The 25,822-nt window shown below is 36.2% G+C and overlaps 1 protein-coding gene across 1 annotated transcript; it reads right to left on the reverse strand.

Moving 5' to 3' along the window:
• Nucleotides 1-5,452: 5,452 nt before the first annotated feature.
• Nucleotides 5,453-25,179, reverse strand: LOC139722125 (replication factor C subunit 4-like). The gene is made up of 11 exons (XM_071633444.1): nt 25,123-25,179; nt 23,166-23,268; nt 22,317-22,395; nt 21,646-21,725; nt 20,999-21,118; nt 20,238-20,307; nt 19,050-19,123; nt 18,357-18,477; nt 8,566-8,691; nt 6,748-6,873; nt 5,453-5,849 (listed from the first exon to the last, which is right to left on the reverse strand). The coding sequence occupies exons 2-11, from the start codon at nt 23,264-23,266 to the stop codon at nt 5,679-5,681; spliced, it is 1,068 nt and encodes a 355-aa protein (XP_071489545.1). The 5' UTR covers nt 23,267-23,268; nt 25,123-25,179; the 3' UTR covers nt 5,453-5,678.
• Nucleotides 25,180-25,822: the final 643 nt, after the last annotated feature.

Raw genomic sequence — 25,822 nt, forward strand, 5'->3', positions numbered from 1 at the left:
ACACGAGTACAATGAGATATGTTACATGTATGATCAGTACTGTGTGTGATGATGATGACGACAACGATGGTGGTGATGGTGATGATGATGATGATGAAGAAACAACATTTATATACATGTACAGTGTAGCACCATTTGTCTAAACATTCAAAGGCGCCAGATAAAGTTGCTGGAAAAAATAAGTCTTCAGTTCAGATTTGAAGGTACATGTACATTGTATTCAGGTTGTTACAATTTCGAAGTGTGGTAGAGAGTTCCACAGATGTGGTGCAACAGGAGAAGTGGCTATATCCTCATACATTTTTAGATTTTTTTTTTTCTTAACATGCATTCCTATGGCACAACTTGCTCAATATAGCCAGCTCTATGAAACACTACGAGACAACTTTATTTTGAGAGGATTTCTGTGGTAAAACTGCCCTATCCCTTATTTGCTCTGTGTCAGTTGAACAAATGGGAAATAATGTTTGTTCCAATACACACCTTGAGGATTCACAAAAAGGTGCTTAATTTACATACAGTACAAACACACACACACACACACACACACACACACACACACACACACATTGCTACATGTACATACTAGTAGTTCATTTACCTAATCACTTGCGAAGGGGAGCGGCCTACTCATACACAGGTTTCACAGTTTCACAGCAGTTGCATGCAGTATACATTACACATGTGACTGCCCAGCTAAAAACCCACAAAAAGTACTGGTAGGCCAAAATGAAACACTAGTGATTCATCTCGTTTTTGGTTTTTGTTATAACCCTAATACTACCGGAGCATTTTTAGCCTTGTTATTATGAGGGGATTATGCCCCCACTCCCCGATCTCTGCCATGGATTGCCCAATTGCCTCAAAATTTGCATGAGGGTAGAGGATCTACAAAACTGGCCAAATTAATCCATGGGCCAGGCTAGATATTGGTACCACCCGAGGTGGCAAAACCTTTTTGGTGTCATTTTGTTTGTCGCACATAGATATGCTTATCAAGCTGTGATAGCATTTCCAAATGAGTAGCTTAGTCATAATAAATGAATTTGTAACCAATTTGGTCTCGTCGTTATATTCCTATACATGTACTTCTGAATCGAGACTAACCGCTATATAAAGAAGAGCGCTGTCCTCTGTATAGATGTTCTGTTGTAAATGCGGTGTGCTTAGTCTTTATTCAAGGCAGCGAAGGGAATATCCAAAGGTTATGATGTCCACAGCGCTTAGTCTGTATTCAAGACGGCGAAGGGAATATCCATAGCTACAGTGTATATATCCCTTTATCTAAAAATAACAACAATACAGCAATTCCACATGAATTTTACCGTATTTTTCAATTATTTATCATTTTCAGGTGAAAAAGCTATGGTGAAAACACTATTACCACGCCAATGTCGCTTTATTTCCATCCAACAATGAAAGATAATGCAAAAACAATGCACCTGTACACTACAATACATTATGATAAATAATACAGTGTATTGTAAATGAATGGAGTGATTTTTGTGTAAAACTGATTATTTGTTGAGAGGATTGTATAAAAACAGTATAGATACCGGGTAATCACTTTTATTAGGAACTTTAGATATGATAACGATACATGTACATCATTCTAGATAAAGACTAAGCGCACTGTGTGACAGCTGTGGACATCATTACCCTTTGGATATTCCCTTCGCTGCCTTGAATAAAGACTAAGTGCACCGCGTTTACAACAGAACACCTGTGGACATACAGAAGACAGCGCTCTTCTTTGTATAGCGGTTAGTTTCGATTCAGAAGTATAGGGATATAAAATCGAGACCAAATTGGTTAAAAATTCATTTAATATGACTAAGCTACTCATTTGGAAATGGTATCATAGATTGATAAGCATATCTATGTCCGACAAACAAAATGCACCAAAAAGGTTTTGCCACCTTAGGTGGTACCAATAACCCATTTTTCGGGTCTTGGCCTATGGACTAAATTTACGGAAGTCATGGCTTTGGTTATTTCTCACTAAATGAAGCTGTAGTAGGTGCAAGTTTCTTCACTTTGTCTCCCTCTACAAATTGAATTTGTTCAGATCACAACTGCTGATCTGTAAATTAACAAATTTAATTCATAGAGGGAGACAAAATGAAGAAACTTGCACCTGAACCTTCACTCCTCTGAATAATAATCTTTCTTTCAAAGCTTTGGTAGTTACAATGTTTTGTTACAAATCTTTTATAACTTATCAATTCCTCAAAAAAATAATAGGTTCTGATTTCTTATGTATTTCATTTTCTTAAATATTTCTCTGATTTTCTCAACCTTTTCTGACATTACAGTATGTGGGTGAGAGAGAGAGAAAGAGAGAGAGGGAGCATGTGGACTGTGTGGAATTTGTTTTACACTATTTGACATAAGTTATGATACTTTCTATAAAGTATTTACAAAATACATAATTAGGAGAAAGTTCTGACTTTTATCCATAGGTTTATACACAGTCATATACACTGTATGTAAAAATAGCGAAATTTCAGGAACGTGGGTTTGGCTAATGTAATCTGACACAAATACCGTAAGCCCAATTACCATAAATTTGGTATCATATGTGCAGGAAGGATCACAACAAATAAAGAGACATGGAATTTCGTTTCGCATACAGTGTACAATTGACTCCCGTTTTAACGAAGTCCTCTGAACCAGCAGTTTTCTTCCGTTATATCGAAATTTCGTTATAACCGAACAAATAAACAATAAAAATACATAGAGTGGATAATCTTGCAGCCTGAATTTTTACTTCGTTGTAACCGGAATTTCTTTATAACAGAGTTCGTTAAAATGGGAGTGCACTGTATTAAAGCGTTAAGAATTAGTATTGGGGTTAAACAACCAAACTTTGACGGTAGGTAGGCAGAAGATTAAGACAAACTTCATTAAAGATTAGAGTCAGTCAACGTAAATGGCATATTTTGGTCCATTACAGGGAATCCTAGTCTGCGATTTTGGGGGTTTTGAGCTCAAATGTTGAGCACATTATGGTCGTAGGAGACGGGACTAATTCTTCAGCTATGATGAGTAGGCACTCCCATATAGGTGGTGGAATTAATAGATTGCTCTTCAAATGGAATCAAATAGTGTACGTACAGCTCTACTTGCTTACGTCATTAAAATGTCTGCAATTGCAAACCCCACAAATAAACTGAATATTAATGGGGCACTCTACACAACTGTAAGAATGATGAATTATGCTAGCTCAATGCCGGAAGAAAAATTGCATCCTTCACAATATCCTTCACTTATTTTGCATCAGGTAACTAGCATAGTAAATACACTGTACGACATCACACACCTGAAATCAAAGTCCTGTTAAAACATGAAAAGGACTTCATGTACAAATATTTATTAACACAGATACATACCAAGTACCTTGGTCACAGATGAACTGTACATTTGACAATCACTGGTATAGCAGTGGGCTCCACAAAGTAAACATTTGATGCAAGCTCATAATGAAAGGCAGAGACTCCAACCCCAGGCATCTTCTGATCTGGAGATTCTCCCGCCTGAACCCCTAGCAAACGGGAGACTCCAACTTGATGTGCGCGAAGTCCCTTGGGTCATTAGGGTTCTAGATGCTTTCTCGTGCTATCTTGGGCTTATTTTTCAACATACGATGGCACTAAGTAAGTAATAATTCAATGATTCATATCATATATTTTGGCTTAATTAAACTTCATTTCATATGCAGATGCTATACATGCATGCATATGAAATTGACTGGCATCTACAAAACCATACAAGCGGGAGACACAGAGCCAAGGCAGGAGAAATTAAATCTCAAGCGGGAGAACGGCAGATTTTGTGAAAATGGGTTTTCGGTAGGGAGTTGGAGTCTCTGGAAAGGCAACCTGACAAGACAGTACGGCCAGATAATTCAGTGCCGTGACACGAGTGAAATAGTCACTCAAATTCTGCCAATGACGTGAAAATGTGAAGTACAATTTCGCTGTCACTCTATTGCAATACTAAAATGCACCCATTTTTTTCCCCACAATGGTAAATAAAGAAATGTTCACAAACTTCTGAGGGAGCAGTACATGACATGTAAAGAGTTTAAATCTTTAAACCATGAAAGTAAAACATATGTACTTGTGATTACAATGAACAAGTACATTGAATGAATGAATCATTTTCTTCACAGAGCTCAAGAGTAACATGGCGGGGAGGGGGTTCAGAAAGATAATGAATAAGAAATTGAAAAACATTGGACCTGGAAGTGATATTCTTTGCACTGCGAGTTCAAGGCTGTATCCTTGAATATGGTGTTTTTGTATGTGTGTGCATTTGGTTTACAATTTTAACTCACTCTACAAAATACACTGTATTTTATTTTGACCATTGAAAGGGATATAGGTTAACCCGTTGAGGACGGGATGATTTTGCTGCAACACGCATTTCCCATAGACCCTTGCCCGAGTATACTTGGGACTCATCCTCAATGGCTTAAAGGTAGTTGCTGTGATATTCAACACTTCATTAACATCTGCACAAGTTGCTGAAATATTAACATCAAACACATACCCATACATCCATGGACAAGGTACAGATATCTTTACACTGATCAATTCCATAGAAGGGCTTACAAAGTGACATTTCCTATCACAGCCTTCATGGAAAGTCTTGACCAAAATTGACACAGATACCAGAGATGTCAACTCACTTTTTCCAGTGACATTTATTACTGTTCTTTGTCAAAAATGCTACAGGTTTGTTGGAAAATACCATTTTTCCAAAATTGTATTGTACTCCACATGTCTATTACCGGAAAGGCTGTAAAAAAAATGAATCCAATACCAAAGTACTGTACTATTTTTCCATTAAAACAAAAAAGCCTCCACCTTTTCAGCCCTCAGAATACTTCAGTGTTGTTTACATGGCTGCCATCTGTGAGACTTTTACAGCTTGAAATGGTGTTTCTTTTTATAAAGTTACTTTTTTGGGGGGGGGGGGGGGAGTGGGAGAGTAGGTGTTAAGTACAGTGTATCAGTGTGTTAAATGTCTTCTCAAACATTGTTCATGCACCAATGTGATAAAAGGGGAAAATTCATGAGAAATTTCATTTTTCTCCACTTCAAACATCTCATATAGGTTACTCTCAAACGACTATGTTATCAAACAAAATTCATGTGTTTGTACAAATAGGGTTTGTAGCTTGTAGAAGAAATCTGCACCTCTCAAAACAATGACTTTGACTTTGCCATTAAGTGTATTTCTTCTTTCAAGCAAAATGAAACATGCATAAAAGGAAAATATATTTAACACCTCAGACACAAGAGGTACTAAAATGTGTTGTTGCAACACTTCATACACTGATTCATACACTTCTACATGTACAGCTGTTCCACAGAGTTACAGTGTACATTTCATGTAAATGTTGATTCAAATATAAAATCTGCACAAAAATCATTCGTCTATTCAGTTGATGCACTTTGTATCACATGAGAGGATTTACTCCTCCTGACTTCAGCTCAGACACCCTTCTTGCTCTGAGTTGAAGGTGGTACTATGACTGTGACTGTGAACAATACATGTGACAGAGCATTACTGTCCTTGCAAAGTTTCCTTTATCCATATCAAGTATGAAGAGGGCAATGCAAAATGAATGTTAGCATTCTCACTTTATTCTGACCCTTGGAACAATTCTGTTAAGCCTGTTCACTGCAGAACTGATCCATAGCCAGTGTGAACAGATCCATAGTCTGCAGCCCTTCATCCGCGCCATCACATAAGCGTTTGTCGATGACTGCGAGTCGCTCTGCGATCGCTGATTTCTGCTTGTCCGTAAGCTCCCCCCGCTCAACTATGACATCAAAGACCTGTTAATCACACAGAAGAGCATTGGCTCATTAGATAAACATGCAACTGAAGGACATTATCGCTGTCATTGCAGGGATGTGACGCTGAAATAGTATTGGTGTAAGTGTGCAATGCAGTGTGGCAATCTGCTTCTAACTAGGCCAGATCTTGTGGGAAAGGAACTACCCTGGTTTGTTTTTGAAGGTTGAAACACACTTTCATTTTGCTTTATTTTATATTGTCATGTGTGGCAGTTTAGAAATCATCTGGAGGTCTCTTTAGAAGGGGAATTTACCCCAAATATATACCTGGTATGTGGATTAAGTGAATGCAGACATTTTAGTTGAACACATCAGTGAAGTTCCATCACTGAAGATTATGATATAATCCAGTATTCGTTTGGGGTAAATTCCCTTTTAAGAATGGCAGAAAATCGAATAATGAAATTTTCAGGATTTTTATATATGTTTGTTTTGGTTTTGTTTTAGTTTAGTTTTGTTTTGTTTTGTTTTGTTTTGTTTTGTTTTTGTTTTTGTTTTTTTTACAGAAGGCAAAATAATACATGGATAGCATTTGCAAATGGTGAGCTACTGTAAATATGTATCATGACAATGAAAATAAAAAGGAACTTTACCAAACAATCACTTAGTATTTTGCTCTGTTTAGTTAGTTTTTTCCCCACTTATATCCTAGATTTATGAAAATTTTTCAGTAAGTACTGCACTTGCATGTATGAATTGTAGTAAGGCACACAAACAGATGAAACTGAAAAGTGTAATGGATTTTTTAAAAATGAGCCATTGTTGCCACTTGATTCTTCAGCATGCATTGAAATAAAGAATAACTGTGGCCAGATCTACCTAGCGTTAGTGAGTAAATATTCAATCACAGTTCCAGCAGGGCTCCGATGGATCTTACCTGACTAACAACCTGCGATGCGGAGTAGCCGTTCTGCAGCAGATCTTGGACGGTCTCATCCAATTTCTCATAGGAACCTTTGTAACACGTCTCGATCAGGTTCTTTATTGTATCGTCAGGCACCACCTGCAGACCAAAGAACAAACAAGATCATCCTCCAAAACATCACTCACAGGAGGCATTTACTTAAATGAGGATAATGCATGTAAGCATGAAAAAACATATGACACAAATTATCTCGGCATTTAAATCATAACATCAAAAAGCAGCTCATCCATTACTGTAAGAATGGAAATTTTGCAGTGTAGAAACTTTTGCGGATTCATGTGATATGAAATTAGTACATTGTACAAAAATAAAACCACACAGATTTATTTTCTTGTCATAGTAATACTCTTTAATATTTTAATCCCGCATAATTCAAAACACATTAAATTCATCTTGGCCAACTGAGTGTGAAAAATTACTCAAACAAAAATGTCCACTTTTACAGTATTACTGATGTATGACAAATATTAAATAATGTGGCTACTTCACCTGCCATTATTAAACCTTTCTACATATGCCTACATTGAGAGAGTCTCTTGGTAGTTTGTAAGCAGTCTTCAGACTTGGAAAAAAATAAAAAAACATAAATAATGCCAAAAAATACTTTCATGACTTTACTGCACATGATCTATACTAAGAAATGTGGGTTTGTCCAGTGCAGGATGAGCCATCCCTGCCATAACAAGACAGTGTATATTCAACAGTCTATTCAAGCTTAATTTAGTTTAATGCTCAAAAAGTTGGGATTTTTTATATATATTTCATGTCTGGCATGGCATATACATATAGCCTTCTGTTTTTTTCCTCACACACACTGGTATGTTCCTCAAGAAAGAGTAGAGTTTTTATTTTGTGCACGTGTTTGTCTTTTTTTTATTATTATTATTATTTCTGCAATGCTGGAATACATTTTTTTAAATAGTTTCATCGTTATAAACACAAAATTTTGTGTAATAACAATAACATATCTTTGGTGAATATAATATCAATTGTTGTTATAGCAATAGAGTAATGGGTGTTCTTATTTTGATAATTGTAAAATCATGTGTGTGACTATTATACCAAGAATACCAAGCTGTTATTTTTGCAAGGGTTTGATTTTTATGCGAATTTTGCAAATTAAAATTGGATCGCAAATTTAACAACACACAAAAATGTCTCCTCACGCTAGGGTAATAGTGTATTTACGTTAGCATCATATTAATTCTTGAAAACACTCGCAAATATGTCTATGACCTCCTCATTTGTGAATTATCTGCACCCGGAAATATCAGCATATTCAGTAGGATGAGCATGAAGGAGAAGAAGTTGGTTTTTTTTTCTTTAATCATATGTAGTATTGAGAACAGTGGTGTTAGAGACAGGATAAAGCGTACATTGAAATTGATTATGGTAATATATATTTGTTTTAATTTCAATTTTTTAAGTTTAATTTATAGCACATCCGGTCAATAATAATTCTTTTATTCTTTTATCATGTGTATATATATATATATATGAATTAAGTAGAAATTGCAACCTTTAATATTTGCTTTGGTCTCACAGTAAAGTTCCATTTGTATAGTGCAATATCTAATATGCATATTTTTGATATTTTGTTATTATATGTTACCCTTTGTTTTATATACATTTTAACATATCCAAATTGATTTCATGTAAAAATGTCCACAAGGATGATTTTTAATAAAATATCTTTCAATAGATAATAAATTAATGAATAAATAAATAAATAAATAAATAGAGCCAATGAATGAGCAGAGTGTAGCTTACACCAGCAATCTCATAGATGTCTTGGATGAGAATGCCATCCTCCCTCTGCATGCGGTGGAGACTCTGCAGAAATGTGATGGACTTTCTCATATCTCCTTCAGAGACCTTTAAGATGGCATCCAGTGCCTGCGGGGAAAAAAAAAAGAGATTACAAATTACAAGGCAAGGAAAATGGGAGTTTATTATTATACAGTGTGTATATGTGTGTGTGTGTATATATATATATGTGGATCATTCTTTGCTAAGTGCATATTTCTGGTCTTGCAAATTATTGAAAAAAAAGTGTCTCACAAATGAAAAATCTTTCATAAAGTTGGAAAATCACGATGAATGTTGACTTCAGTTTATACGGGTGCAACCTTTATGGGGTGTTTCTTCATTTAAAATAACTTGCAATTGTTAGCACTGCAGTGATATATGCAAAATGTGACGTGATGGAGATGACATTTTGTAATCTAATATAGCATAAAACAAATTTCAGGTTAGATATTTAATGCAATGAATATAAAATAAATAGCAGTGGTTAAAGGACTTCCGATATGATTAACACCATGCGTTTTTAATATCACTTTATTGCTTTTTTGAGATAAAGAATAAATTCCGTCAACATCATCTCCGTTACTTTTCGTAATGGAGATGACGGATCCAACAATTAATGGCCTCATATCATCTTCCTAATCCATTTACCTGCAGTAAGAACCGTATGTGCTGATAGAGGGCATAATCTTCTCTCTCGTTATGCCACCAAAATTATAAATTAATTTGATTTGATATGTAATTTTGAGCGTTCGGAGATGACGCTGAATAAAGGTACGACCTGGCTTTTGTCACAAATCCCCCCAAAATTATAACTTTCTTGACTAAAATAGGGGGAAAACCAGGTGAGTTTTTCAACTTCAACATGTATACCTAGGGTACGCGGCATTTTTCGTTAGTGGCGCCCTAAATGTTCGTGACGGAGATGACGCAAAATGGCGGGACACGCGATTTTGAATTTTGAATTTCATTTTTTTTCTTAAATCGTTTGATATTGGTATACTGAAATGAATTTAAAAAGTATTTTAAAACGTTTCAACATGCTTCCATCTTGAAATACGACATTAGAATATATATTTGTAGTATCACCGGGACATGGGGTTTTCAGTGGTACGGACACGGGAAAACTAAAATAATAGGTCAAGATAAACAAGTCATCCCCTTTTTGTATGTTATCCTAATTACATTAATGTAAGTCATTGTAAACAGAACAGAAAGTAACGAAATTACCTTTTATTTTCACACAAATTACCTTAAAACTAGAGGGACACAGAAATATACACTGTGTGAAGAATGACCCATATATATATATATATATATAAGATGTTAATCTTGGAATTTTCCATGTGTTAGATTTTGAATGTTATGATAAAAAGAAGGAGTCTCAAATATGCCATTTGTAGATCCAACAAAAAGTCTAACAGACTTATCATTCATTATACACTGATGAAGGCTCGAGGCAGGCCGTAAATTTTGTGAATAAAACCTTCTTGTTGGACCTACAAATGGCGTATTCGCGACTCCTTCTTTCTATGAATATATATATATATATATATACATATGTACACACAAATGCAATTAAATTTGAAGACTCAGAGCACCTCCTCACAGTTTACATACTGGCATTCAATAATCATGGACCTTGCATGCAATAATGTACCATACAGAAATATAGAAACATTCTAAGGATTACAAATTATCTAATTTGGAATTAACAGTTCAACATCAGTAACTTTGATGAGATGTGGGGAAAAAAAAACAATACTAGTGGCTTTTTGAACTCTTTGGTTTCATGTAAAACACATATATTTGTCTTTAAGAATTCACACTTGAAAACAGAACCAACACAGTGTAATCAAGTCAGAAACGGAGGGGGCAAAAATGTGGTCAATGGTGTGGTGGTGAACCCAAATGAACCTGTAGTAATCACTGAGTGAAACTTTAACAATTGTGAGAGAGTAAAGTCCACCACCTCCGGACCACGCATGCTCATTGATCTTGACTGTTTATATATGCCGCGATTTACCATAATATTGTTAGCGTGGTTACCTCTTTACTTGGAGTATGGAAACGAATTTTGCATTATTTGTAGCTTACCAAAATGCTAAATACAATGAACCACATACAACCAACTAATATAAAAAATCTAATATTTCTGTTCTTGAAACAAATCTGTATAAAAAACGGCGCATTAAGAAATCTTGTAAAACGATGCTATTTGCCGAAGTCTGAAACACGCATACACACACTAACCAATACCAAGGATACTAGGCAGCGTACGTAGCTCCTTTACATAACAGCGTACGTAGCTGTTTATGCGTGTGTGTGAATGTGTGTGTGGCTGCGTACAGACGCGCCCATCTGCTAAGCCGTGTACTAGTACACGCGAAGACATTTTGCGGTACACACTTACCAGTATACAATGTATTTTACACGTAGTGATGGCTATGTGTGTGTGTGTGTGTGCCGCGTGGACACGGTACTAGTATCGCACACTGAGCCCTAGGTATAATCCCGGTAGATCGATATCGGTACAGAGATCAGTTCAGTGGTAGGAGATCTGCGCCGACTCTCCCAGCAGTTCACACGTCACGTAGGTGTACTTTTAGTACATTGACACGGCGCCATTATGTCAGAAGAAAATACGGTCACCACGTTGACTGGTTGGAAGTTTTAACATCTAAAGGGGCCTGTTTCATATAGAGTCACGACAGCATGTCTTACGATCCATTTATTAAAGGTATTATTTACTACAGGTGCATTTGCAGGTGACACAAAAGCCGAACTTTACTGCTTCAAAATATTTATAAATTGTGAGTTAGGGATAGAAACAACAATGTAAAAAAATGAATCAGTATTAATAGTCAATGTTAAATATTGTTAAATATACAAAATGTAAACAATAGTTGTGATAAAAAGTTTCTAGCCTAAACCGACTACAGTTATGGTTTAATGAGGAAAATTGTGATATCTGCTTATGGATGTTAGGATTTATTGCGAAATTTTTGTATTGTAGGATGTTTTGACACAACTGACCTACACATATTCATCAAATGCGAAATCTTGAACATTTTTTAAATCACTGCTCCCAATGGTAAACAGTACCTTTAAGCGTAACTCAGTAAATTGAGGTTAAGATCAATACTGATCGTAAGTTTGTTTTTATAAAGATACTTCTGCTTGATTTCGAGCGTAACTTTTTTTTTTTTTTGAATTGCGTCAATCGTAAGATCAATCTTATATGATCAATTTTCGTGAATGGGCCCCAGGTACAGTGTATTATGTTGTCCCAGAGCATACAATCACTATTATAGTCAATGGAGTCGTATCATCAATCTTGATATAACAGGTTCCGGAACTCGATCGGGGTGGGGGCAAATTTTGAAAGGAACAAGAGAATTATTATTACAGAATTTCCCGTCCAATTTCAACAGATTTGCATTCGAATTAATGAAAAGGCGCTCAAATCAAGCGATTTTGGTCACTCCTCTACTCTCACGGTTCATATCAATTCTTTGAGCATTCAATTTCGTTTCATGTCAAATTAAGTCATTCTATTTAAATTCGGATTTCATTCAATTTAGAGAGAAATTCATTGAATTGAACTCAAAGTTGACATTCAATATCGCGCCAGCTGGATAGACGTTCAGTTTTGTCCGAAGTACCAGTTATTTCATTTTCATTTATTATAGGAAAACAACTTCGCAATTTCAACATTCCAATTCAATCAACATAATTATTTCCACGCGTTTTACGGATCTTTTTTTTTAATGTGATATATTGAAAGTGTGTAATTTCATTTTCATTTCTAAGTTTCATACATTCAGTTCAGTCTATTTGCATTGTGTGTATTCTTGCCTGTCGACCTTTCTTCCACCTTCATTATATCCCATTACAGTATCGTTGTAACAATACAGTCATAATATAAGGGACGGCTATATCACCCAAACTCAAATTCACTCGAACTTGAATGATCGCATCGTTAAATCAAATGCAAATCTGATGAAATTGGGCGGGAAAACCTATACCATTTCTTCTTTTTTTTTCAACCATCGATTCGTGAGTTGACGTACGCTTCAGCCATAATTCACATGAAGAAATAGTGTGCCGTGCAATAAAAACATACCCTTCCCAGACAGTAATATATTGGGGTATGGTCTGGGAGGGGTATACTTTCAACCGTCCTAAGTTAATCATTTTCTTTTCTTTTTAAACCATTCATTGTTTGCGTTGACGTATATGTTTCAGCCATATTTCGTATGAAGAAAAGTCTCTGATCTTCGTGCCTATACTCTGAATTGTTCTAATCTATTATCTCTACCATGTTCAGCATCATCCTTCTATATTAGGATTTGCGTTGCTAAAGATGTCAACCACCTCTTCCGGGTTGATCACTTCCTGGTAATGAATGTCAAGGAATGCAGGAGACGTTAGTCGAGTTCATGGCCGTACGCAAAAACAAACAAACAAACAAACAAAACAAAACAAATGTTTACATGGGGGTAGGGTTATGAGAATATGCTCGATATTTGGGGGAACAAGAACGCAAGAGGAGAAAATATGGGAGGGGATACATATCCCTCCTCCTACGCCATATTGCTTGTACATTTTTAGTACATTTGTACAGAATTGAATTTCGCGTGACGATCTGATTAACACTTCTGGTTAAAAATTTGGGAAATTTTCAATCAAAAATCAAAGACGACACGTTGAATATAAAATTAAGTAGCGAGAAAAGTGCCAGACCAGTTATTGTGGCGTAATGTTCTCGTTTATACTAAGCAACTAATTTGAAAATGAAATATGTATAGGTAAACGCAGAGACTGGACCGGGGGAGGGTGGAGGGGGTGCGGGAGGGGAATACCCCCTCCGCGCAAGGGAGCTTTTGCAGAAAGATCTGTAGTGCACACTATTGGTGGAACTAATTTTGGAAAACTTGCAATCAACAAAGTAAGGCGATACTTTTGTTATTTCAGAGAATATTTTGAAAGAAAAGCGCCAAACAAACTAAACGCTGTAAATGCTACGTGCTGTAATTTTCCGATCAAATTATTTGCAAATAAAACATGTAAGCGCAACGACCGAGCAAGGGCAGGAGGATGTGGGAGCGGATGCCCCTTCACGCACGAGGGAGTGTTTGCATTTTTAGATACTTAGTATGCGAAATGCAACGATATGGTGCACGCTCTTGTAGGAATATTTTTAGGAATTTCAATAAATAAAAAAAATGAAGAAAAACAGATACAAAATGAATGGAAAATGTGAATGGGTAAATCGCTGTTTATCAGCCGCATCTTGTCCCACTTACGCGTCTTCACGATGTAAATATTAATTTATCCATATGAAGTGGACAGCGCTCACCGGCAATGAAAACACATAAACGGCAATGAATGGAGTGGTGGCATGATTATCACCAGCGAGCGGCGGATCCAGGCGGACGCGCAGCGGTGCGTGCCCCCCCCCCCCCCCCTTTTTAGTTTTGTAAAGGCTCCCCACTTTCAACTTCCTGGATCCGCCCTAATCACAATACGCCACCACGCCTGTATTCTCAAAATAGGATAACGAGAAATGTAATAAGCAAAAAGAAAAGAAGTACCACTTTAAAACTAAAAAACAAAAACAAAACAATGTATTTGCTTCGTGATTTTCTGATTACTGATCAAATCATTTGAAAATCTAATCCCAGCTGCGCAGGGCCATGGTGGAGATTGTGTCATCGTGCAACTGGCTCTCAAGATATCTCGCTCAGTCATTCACTCGGAATTAAGATTCTCAACCAGAAAGATCGACGAAGCGGAACCGGAGGTTCAACCCAACAAAGTTATTTATGTGGATCGAGTTTAAACAAAACAAAAATAACAATACACACTCTTCTGTTGCGTTTGGAGCGTAGGGAAGAAGTTTCCATCTTCTTCTTTTCTCCAAAGCGGATTCTTCATATTCGCAAAAAAGGGGGGGGGGGGGGGGGTCCTACAAACCCTAATTATGAGCCTGTATGCTGGCATTAGTAAAACAGAAATTGTGAAAGCTGCGTTTTAGGTGTGTATGATGCCATTGATTACCATCGTAATACGACTAATTTTGATTTAAAGCCCCACAATTGTTGTTCTTTCGTCTTTTTGAGCCTGAGAAAGGCGCGTTGTGTTGTAATTAACATAACAACTCTTAACAAATTTTTCACGCGAGACAAATTTGAAGTAAAAACTTCAAGCGCATTCCGTGGCAATTTCATATATAGCTGAAAGAAAAGCCTTGGTTCACAATATCGATATTTAAGACCATCACGTACAGCATGTTCTCCAAGAAACATGCGGCTACATTCTTCAACTCATAGTCAAGAGATTTTGAACTATTAACTGATCTTTCTTTCATTCATTCTTTTTTCATTTACTCATGCCAACTAGCAAAGGCATACGCAGCGGTCATGTTGCTACAACGGCTATACTTTTCACTCGTGTTTCCTACATCGATATCAGGTGATTTTCCGCGCGACATTTATTGTAGTCCTGCACTCCATCAAATGTTCATTGTTCTGCTTGTTTAGTTTCTGTGTTTCAGTCTTTAACTTAGCTTTTCTTCACCACAGCGCATTTCCCCAAAGAAAATATATCGTGTTTTTTTTTTTTTTTACTTCTTCTTGTTTAGCACATTCAATGCAGCACAAATATATATGCACGCTGTCTTCATCTGGAAGTTATTTTTTCCTCAGACCTATAACCTGAAGAGCTACTAGTATAGAGGGTTTATTTTCATGCATTATGCAGAGCTCCACACTAAATTCATATCCTAATTGTCCTTTGGGCAAGTAGGCCTACATCTCATCTTCATACATATATATTTTTTGTTTCTATTTTTTTTTTACTCGCTCGAAAAGAAAACTTATTTTCCCAAAACTGAAGAAAGAAAGAAAGAAAGAAAAAAAAAAATATCATAATCATTTCTCATTAATCTCAACCACTTTGGTCTTTAAATTCCATTTGTTATTATCTTCAGTCTGGGGTAAAAAGAGCAGTGATTAATTATGCATTTAAACATTTTTGCAACAACAACAACAAAGAACAGATGGGTGGGCATTATGATGATTTCTATAGACATCTCCGAACATTTCTTGTTAATACTTTATCTCTATCTTTCCTTAGGATTTTTAAAAGGAAAGGCTGAAGAGCACGGAACTCTGGTTTTGATGTTAATGATTTTGATGAGGAAACCAAGTTCTTTAAATCCTTAAGCGGGGCGTTTACTCGAGTTAAGTGATCATATCAAGATATCTAAAAGAATATGAGATTTAAATCACCATGTGTTACGTGCGAGGGAAAATGGCAATGGGGAAGGGGAATATGACAAAAACGCAAACTTTCTGTGATAACCAGACAGGCAATAACTGATCCATTAAATTGAAGAATTGGTTTGAGTTTTATCACTATATGTGTCAACAGTCACCAACCATGATAATCAATTTTGTTTTTTCCTGTCACTATTTTTCTTTTTCCGATCAGCTGATCGTTGTTGTGTTGGTAATCTGAGCTAAGGTCACTATGTGATTTTGCTGCAAATACAATCTTATACACAACATGTCGGCATGCGCTTGCACACCATGGTATTTTGATCCCAGGCATAGCATGTTCTCCGTTGAGATATAATGGTTGAGACTTGACTTTTTTTTTTCTTAGATTTTTTTTTTTTTTTTTGTGAGATAATGAAAAATCTTCTCATGAATATGACAGAGCATGTAATTCCAAGAGGAATTTAACGTTTATTTGATGAAAACTGGTTTTGAAATGGTTGAGATACTAAAAACAGAGCGATCATAATAAAAAGGTGGGACCCACCTTTTATTACGATCGCTTTGTTTTATCTTTTTCTCCTATTCGCGCCCTGTGTTTGTTTGCTTCAGGGACGCATATTTCACCTTTTCGGAAAATTAAGACTTTTTTGAACTTGTTGAATACACTTGCAGGATCAGGCAAGTAAATTTTATCATTTTTTTTTCTCCTTACCCAACATGAAAATTTACTTGTCCCTACCATGCATTATGTGGTTTAAAAGGGATACATTACAGAATTTCCTGCAAACGCAGACAGATACTAAGAAACGTATGACGACTTAAGTGCAAGTTGGTCATCTAGGCATTGTAAAAATACATGTGAAGTAATTTCATTTTTGGTTTTGCTTTTTATTTCTCTACAATAAGCATTCTACACAAACATGGGTTTTCAAGAATGTGTATGTAGGTATTGATTTTACTGTCTATGGATGCAGAAGAGCACTTTGATGTTAAACTTTAAGTAGTTTACACTGGACATTTTCTCACCAGAAAATCTGAAGTAAGGGATATTTCTCTCACAAGGCATTTTGTAATAGACTTACGGACATCACAGCCTCATAATTATAGACAGCCCTTCCCAGGCACTTGAAGGACAACTTCCCACTTAATTCCTGCACTGACATTCCAATGGTTACAATTTTCTTGAAATTCAATTCACCTCAGTGGCAGAAGTTTTTATCAAAATTGTGCCTAAACTTAAAAGTTGTGGAATTTTAAAGTTTTACATACTATGTGCATGTGTGTGTGTGTGTGTGTGTGTGCATGTGCATGTACGTGTGTCTGTCTGTCTGTGAAACAGAGATACAAACAGCAACCACCCATGCAAATGAGATTAGATGATATTGTCATGGTCTCATAATTCTTGCACTTATCCACACACAACATCATCATCACTCACAACATCATCATCACTCACATCATCATCTCATCTTTCCCTCCCTTCTCCTCCTCATCATGATCAACATCATCTGTCGGGCGGAAGCTCGGTGGTCTAGTGGAGATGACGCCTGTCCGGAGATCCGGAGGTCGTAGGTTTGAATCCTGCTTGAGTATGTACGCCCATGATCTTTTTTTATCATGGCTAATACTAAAACACTGATCAGTTCAGTGCTTATTTACATCAATGTAGGGCAGTTTGTCAATCAGTTGTAATGAAAGCATCTCAACGGAAGAATTTCATGAATTTGAATCATCATTATAATTGTGATAAATATCATTTGCATTTCAAATCATCAGCAACAGCTTCATCACTACCATTTACAATCTAAATCATCATCATCACACTATATTAATACTTTCATAATTGTCTTCATCCTCATTGACAACCTCCTCTGCCTTCTCCTTCTCCTTCTCCTCCTCCTCCTCCTCCTCATCTTCATCATGATACCATCATCATACTGTGACATCCTCTCAAGTAAAACACTTTCAGTACATTCCTCTCTGCTTATGGTATTATTCATGCCATTGCCGTGTACTTCAAGCATATTGTGACTTATCACCTTATCTCTGGAAAATTCCATCTGATCTCTTTCAGTGCCCTGATCAGAGCTGGTAGGGTTGGGGGAGTTAACAAGACATGTCAATAGTGTCAGGAAACACATGAAATGCCAAGAAAATTTTAGAGTAAAAGTGAAAGTAACATCTCCTTCTTTTTTTAATTCTTTGTGACTGATCCTGTACACACAAAAACACAAATATTAACAGCATGCTGGAAACGGGCTCTGTCATTTTCCAGAAGACAAAAATAACCCTAAATATATAATTATGGAATTCAGGTTACAGAAAGAATGAAAGAAGAGGATGCATCACTTCAATTTCAAGAAAGAAGGAAAAAAAAGAGAAAAAATCTCAGAATATAATTATTCATGACCTTTTGGAGTACAGTTGGTACATATATCTAAACGTTCATGGCAGGTTTTGATATATTACCTCTTCACTGCATTTGACATCCTCTGCCTGACAGATCTCTCTCAGCTTTCGGCCCTGGACGTCCTTACTGAGAGGCTTGAACCGAAACTTGGAGCAACGGGATGTCAGAGGCTCAATGATTCTAGAATGAGATATCCATTGCCATATCAATTAACAACCTGTCAGCCACATCCATGTTGATGACTTTATACTGGACTAAGAGATTAGGAAAAATGATTACAAAGGAATCAGTGCAAACCTCTCTGCCCAACGGGGAAAATGCTACTTTGGGTTCATAAACCATGACACAGAAACAGCAACAGAAAAATCATGCTGGATGATGAAACAAAGTTGATGAACGTGGACTCTTGAAATATACTTTTCACATTTTCCCTTGCATTTACTGACAATTTTTGCAGGGTTTTGTATCTTTGTATTTTGATTTGTTTTATGGAGGTGCTAGGAAAGCAATGAATAATTGTAAGCAAGCAACCACAGGACTGACAACTCTAAGTCCCCTCTCAAGGACATATGTAATGAGGATAAAGTGCCTTGCCTAGGAGCACAACTGTTGCAGCCGAGGGACTTGAACCATAGACCTCATTTTGACAGTCCAATGTCCTAATATCTACACTTGTACCAACTCACAACAATTCTTGAAATAAGATAACACACAAACACTTACACAAATGCTCACTGAAAAGAAGAACTTACCTGCTGATGTAGTTACAAATGAGACAGAATTTTGTGGTTTTGGATTCTTTTTCCATTGTTCTCCTCAAAGCAGACTATGAAAGAAAGAGAAGGGGAAAAAACACAAATCCCTTAATTGTACAATTACAGGTAATGTACATACAGCGTATTTTTCCTAAGCCCACTGTCTATAATGCAACAAAGTGCTTCAGAAAATCCCACTAGTATCAGATAGCATAAGCAAGATACAACAGCAATGTAGGTCTACTTCTTTCGTTTTTTACAAGCATCCTCTTGAAGTCACCTCACAATAAAATTCCACAAAGTCATTGTTTATCAACAAGCTTTATAACACACACATGTAATCATACTCATAGATATCACCATCGACATTTCAGCTTAAAAAGTCACTGCTTTAGCTTGGATATTGGATATGGTTACAGTGTAATTTAGCACCATGCCTCATTTTTGTGTCAATATCACATCATGGAATGAATAAGGGGTACAGATACTTTACCAAAGCAAATAGAATACTTTAACAAAGAAAGGGGTTGCCCAAATTCAGCAGCATTGATAAACTCTAGCTGTCTTTATGTGGGGTCCCTTTCATTGTTCAAGTTTACTGTAGAAATGCAGTGAAATCATCTGTACAAAATGGCAGAAGTTCCATCACAATTGGACATAGAAAAAGTGATGTGATTTGATGGTTTCATGTGTATTTACTCACAGTTTATTGATATTACTTACATCCATCTTGGTAAATTATCTGAGGTGATGATGTCAATTCACAACTCTCTCAACTGACTTTTGAAAAATAATACCATAAAACCTTTTTTGGGGGGGCATAATAAGGCGACTATAAACTGCAACCCTTTCAGTATTGTACTTGTTAGGTTATTTTGAAACTATTTTAAAGAAATACAAGCGTTTCATTTTTCTTTCATGCAAAAAGACAAAATTTGGTAGATATTAGTGTGTAGGTCAATGGAAGACTGGTGAGGCTATAACAGTGATATTGAGGCGTGTGAGGTTGACGCTACAATTACTTTTCTATACAATAATACAGATCAACAACTCAAACATTCAAACATTATCTTATTTTTGGTACAACTTTGGATTGGATGTCTTCCACTCTGTTTGTTTGATTAAACTCTACCTATGAAAGTCAACTTCAAAAGAATGTGACATGGAATGTCGCTTTCAAGTTACCTGGGCATCGTTGGTCATAGAGTCGGCTTCATCGAGAATGATGATCTTGAATGGGGGACACGGTTTTCCGCTACAGTTTTTAAAGAGAACACCATAAACAGACAGAAAATAAACATATCACCTAGTTTCATATTACGAAAGACGTTCATATAATATATCTCTATCAGATGATACTATATGTACTAAGAGGCATTCCTATCAAAATGTATTTTAAGTAACAATAAAACTTTTAATCCTGTCTGTGATGGCTTGACAAGATTACAGCAATCTGATACTATGCATGTGTTATATGCAAGACTTGTAACTCAAAGGAAACTTTAGTACCAGTCTTTAAGACGTGGTTGTAAATGCTATTATATCGCTTACTTCCTACTATACACATAATTCATCTAATATATTTTTGTTTTCCTAGCTTTCTCACATATGAGCAACAGGCATAGAGACTATATGATGTAAAGCGCACTAAAAAGTTATTGTCATTATCATCATTGTTTCTGTCAGTATGAAGAAAGAAAGGTAAAATCAGCATTCTGGTAGTTGTGAATGAACTGCAAATATATGCTTCTTCTTTTTTTCCTTGAATACTCTAGCCAAGCATATGAATCATGCAGAATCAAAATTGTTACACACAAAAAGACATGACGGCATTCTATACATGGAATATGCATAGTATTGAAAGGTCATGGCATTGTATATTTCAGCAAGGTAATAAGACAATTCGAATTTAAAAAAAAATCAACTTGATATCTTCAACTACTTACTCTGGTCTGACCCCACTAGCCGTGGTCTGTGCAAAATTCTTGACCTTTGTTCTGACGACTCCAATCCCTCTTTCGTCTGAGGCATTGAGCTCCAGGACACGTGCCCGATACATGTCAGACCTGTCCACAGATAAATACATCACACATGGTGTTTTAAATGTATGATGTCTCTAAAACAAGTGAGGGCAAGATGAAAAGCGTATATATCAAGGATTTGGTACTCAGCACTCAAACTGCAGTACTCAAACACGTATATATTTACAATCTGAATGCATGACATCAAACATCATGCACACATACACACATAATACACACACACATACATACACACACAATGATTAAAATAGACCCCTCTCCTTCTATTATTGTAAAACTAGAAATGTACACACATTTTGTGAAACAAGAAATAAATACAAAAATAAAAGCACACAGTTGTTATTATTATTTTTTTCTTTGCTATGTAACATTACTTTATGTTTTGATTCTGCAAAATAATAATATGTGAAATTCATCTTCAATGGCCAAGGGTGACAAATTTCTTGGGTGAAAATTTCCATTTTTACAGTAGGCCTACCTAGCTACCATGGAACCAAAGTCCCTATTAAGAACCAAATTGATTTCCTACTAGATGATAGCTACGGGCTTACCCAAATAATTCTCTTGCAGCTGCTAGAATGGTAGACGTTTTTCCCGTTCCTGGCGGCCCATAGAACAACATGTTTGGTAGCTGTAAATCAAGACAGTGGTTGGATTGTAATCACAGGGATAGTACATTAAAGTGTAGTACCCTTCAAAGTATGTACGACAACAGAGTATGGATAGCACAGCTGGAGAATTCGGACAAAGAAAGTCATTTCAATTTTTTTTCTTCAATATGTAAGTGCTAAGGTTTCCACTTTTTTTAATATCTCGGGTGCAGATACTCTAAATATTATGATTTTACACTATACTACCTTGATAAACTAACCTGTTTTAAATTCTTATGAAAAAAAATAAATCACTATGCAGGCCATTCAAATACTTGCAACATACAACAAAACTGTTATGCATCAAATGAAATAGGAATCTTGTATGCCTGAAATCACAAAGGTAGTGTAAGTCAATGCCATGGTTTAAATTCAGTCCATTAATGAAAACGAGCACAGAATAGGCATACTCTGCACACCCACATGCACATCACTAGATGTCTGTTGGTGTGCGTGATACTATACATCACACACATTTACTCAGTCTAAATTTGCATATTCCATAGACTGAATGTAAACTAGGTTTGTGATTTCTTGCCTAAGAGAGCAATTTGATGCTGCTAGAGTCTTACATCAGCTCCTTGGAGAGATTTCTTCAGGACAGCCACTACCTCATCCTGGTAGGCAACTTCATCAACTGTCTTTGGTCGACTAGGAGGAAACACAAACAGAAGTTACTATTTTTTACTTCTTCAAATTGGCAACTCTCAATAGTACTGTATACATGTACTCTATATTGCAGAAAAATTAGATGTATTACTGATTAAATTCATCAAGTCTGCACAAAATCAGAAGAAAAAAGAAATTGCTAATGAGAGGCAAATTGGATAATTTTGCTCTTCAAAATTGTATTGTCAACTTGAAATCAGGCATGAATGATGAAAATATGATAATACAAGCATCAAACCACAGAAAGGTGACATCTGGGATTTGAAGGGTTAAAGATAATAGGCAATGAAAACAAGCGGGCCTTGAACAGATGCATGGCACATGTATGTTCATTACATGAAATGACAGCTCTTACAGTAAACATATCATGGCATCTTTTTCACTGACTTTAATCAACATTTTCTCTAAGAAATCAAAGCCCTTTCCCACCATTCAGTACACTTAGATGACAACGTTGTGATATCCAAGATATTTCGAAGAAAATTGTCCATTTCTGCACTATAAAATTAGGATTTTAGTGAGAAAATGAGATATCAATATCACCCCCAACAAGGAAATTACAAGAAAACAAAATAAAGGAAGTTAAAAAAAAAAATGTATAATATATATCATATTGACCAGACATCTACTTTCACACTTTTTCAGACATAAAAGTGTGTCATTCCTTCGTATTTTCTTTTCCACTTTGCAGCATATGGTGCAGTTTCAGTATTCTTTCACACACAGGACAAAACATGGCAATTGATACATACTATTTCTCCACCCAAGGCACCTGCCGCTGCTTGCTCTGTCCAGATGAAGAACTGGAGGCTGCCTTTGCCTTTGAACTTCCTCCCTTTAGAAATGCCTCCATGCCTAAACACAAACAAAAGAATGAAGACATAAGTTTGGACACATGGTATACATAATTCCATCATTTGAAAATGAAAGACGGGGGGTTCAAGTAGAATTTAAGTCGAACTTAAAATTCAAGATTGACTAAATATTATGGTATTCCACTGGTTTCCCCAATGCAATTTTATTAGCCTAATCACCGTCCACTTCAAATTGTCATTTAATGTTTACAGAATAATTCCTTTGTTATTTATTTTATCTTGTATTATGAATGGCTACTTGAAAAAAGGTCTCCAAAATCATCATTTTCATTACAAATTTCAGCAACATTGAAGACAGACACAGCATACCATAATTTTTAGTCAACTAAGATTTTAAGTTCGACTTAGATTCTTCATGAAACACCCCCCCCCCCCCCCCCCAGTACATCAGATAGAAACAGTGGCAGCCAGGGGACTAAAACCAGTGAAATCATCATTGATAATCTGTGGTCTTTTCCATTGCACTAAGTTACTTTTGTACATACAACAGCTCCTCAATGTGACTCGCATGAGAATGATATGGAGACATCTAGACATCTATCTTGATTTTCAACCAAGGACAAGACCAATGATGAGATTGTGATTATATTATAACTAGAACTAAAAAACTGTAAACTGTAGATCTAGACCCTATATGAATAATTTATATCTAATCTGTGTCTTATGACTTGTCTCAAAATCCGGTCAGTGCCAATTCAGCAATAATGCACTAATCAGCAATCATGCACTACTGTACAAAAACTAGGAAAAGTTATAACTCAAACGTGTCAGAGATTGAAAATGTAACTCAGATGAAAGAAGCAAAAGTTTAGCATTGATATGGTTTCTTAGGAAAGAATACAGTAAAAGTGGCTATTTTCAGTGGGTATTAAAGATGAACTTTGCATGTCTTTAATTACGTGCATTCCCAATCAGGACATTAATTATTGGAGTAGATATGGCATGCACAAGCATTCACATGCTTTTATTTTCATGCAAGCTTCTGGTTGCACGAAATATGTGAAGATTACGCGAGGTACGTGTTTTAGTAAAACAAACACGTAGAAACTACCTCGCATGTGATTGGCTAATAGATTCATAGTGTATGTTTCTGCAGTTTGAACGTGACGACCCGACAGGCTGTGTTTTACGTTGAAAATTCTACTAAAATTTTGGATTATTCATTAATCTGGTGAGTTTAATGTATTCTTAAAGAGCTAATTTCACTATACAAGCTTAAATTTGCCGACCTAGGGCCGTGAATTAGACGCAATCGAGAAGGGTTAGGTACCTCACCCAATTTTCCATAGAGACAGTGGTTAAGAACATCCACACAGCAATGGGTACTGCAACCTTCCGTCTGTCTACGGAGGACAGTGTTAATGGCAAAATATAAAAGGAGTCCTCCGGACAGACGGATCTTTCTGTCTAAGTAGTACCATGCCCCATCACAGTGCCCATGGAAACCTAAAATGGCATGATCAACAGAAATTTAGCCCAACCAGCTTACCAGCTTACCAACCGGGTGCGGGCCATGCTAAGTTATTGAGGTAGACCCTATAGCATAGGCCCTCTCTATAAAGTATAAATTTGTACTACCTACAGACAGTACTCAGCTACACTCAGCTACACAACATGGCTGTGCTGTGCAGTACGTGCATGGCATGGATACAGAAAATATAACACCTGGGACTAGCAAAATGGCAAATTCGCACTAACGAAGCTAAGCTCAGAGTCGAAAAGTATAGCCCCTGTTCCGTTGATAAAGCTTGAAACAAGAGTACAAAGATTAATCTATGACAACTGTATCTTAGAATGCATGATAAACATGATAAATACATGGTACGGTACTCACTGGTGGTGAGTCTTGCTCTAGAAAGTACAGTCTGGTACAGTGTTGTTTTGCTGTGGTACATATGGCACATAGGTACACACACATGTACTGTTGATTAGTTTTCCCGGGGAAATTCGGGAAATTCACTCACAATATTACATACCGCCCTCAGCGATGCTTTTGCAGAGGCACCCCAGAGAGTTTATCACAAACGGTGGATCTATTCAAAGTAGCACGAATAGAAGAGTCCAAATGCAAAAACAGATACCGGTACCCGGGCCTATGTCTATTTTCATCAATTTGAGATATTTGAAATCAAATCTGCGTAAAAACAAAGAAAATACTTAGTTCAAATATATGTGATAGTTATAGTAATGTCTTCAAAGATATTAATTTCTAAAGAAAAAAAATTCTGTACTTAATGATGACCTTACTTTAACAAAATAGATAAGATAATTACAGCATTAAAAAAAAATTGAACTTTATATAAATCATACAGTGATCTAAACAATGGATAGAAGTAGGAAAAGAGCAATACATGTATCATGTACGTATAGGTCAATAGGAGTAACAGAAGTCGTGATCATTTTCATCAAGAGCTATACGGAGAAGTGCCTGTTAGGTCTTTATAAAGAGCTGGTTATGAATAGGAGAACAGACCAAAAAAAAAAACTAAATGAAATGTTATGTAATCTCCGATCATAGCAACAGTTATTCATGG

The sequence above is a fragment of the Diadema antillarum genome, unplaced genomic scaffold (assembly GCF_040938485.1).
Source record: "Diadema antillarum isolate AM-2024a unplaced genomic scaffold, OU_Dant_1.0 scf00000157, whole genome shotgun sequence".
In the NCBI taxonomy this organism is placed as follows: Eukaryota; Metazoa; Echinodermata; class Echinoidea; order Diadematoida; family Diadematidae; genus Diadema; species Diadema antillarum.

Coding starts and splice junctions, on each gene's coding strand:
- LOC139722125 (XM_071633444.1), bottom strand. CDS start 23,266: ATGGAGGCATTTCTAAAGGGAGGAAGTTCAAAGGCAAAGGCAGCCTCC. Junction 8,692..18,356: donor ATGTCAAATGCAGTGAAGAG/GTAATATATCAA, acceptor TTTTCCCCGCAG/GCACTGGATGCCATCTTAAA. Junction 5,850..6,747: donor CATCGCAGGTTGTTAGTCAG/GTAAGATCCATC, acceptor TGTGATTAACAG/GTCTTTGATGTCATAGTTGA.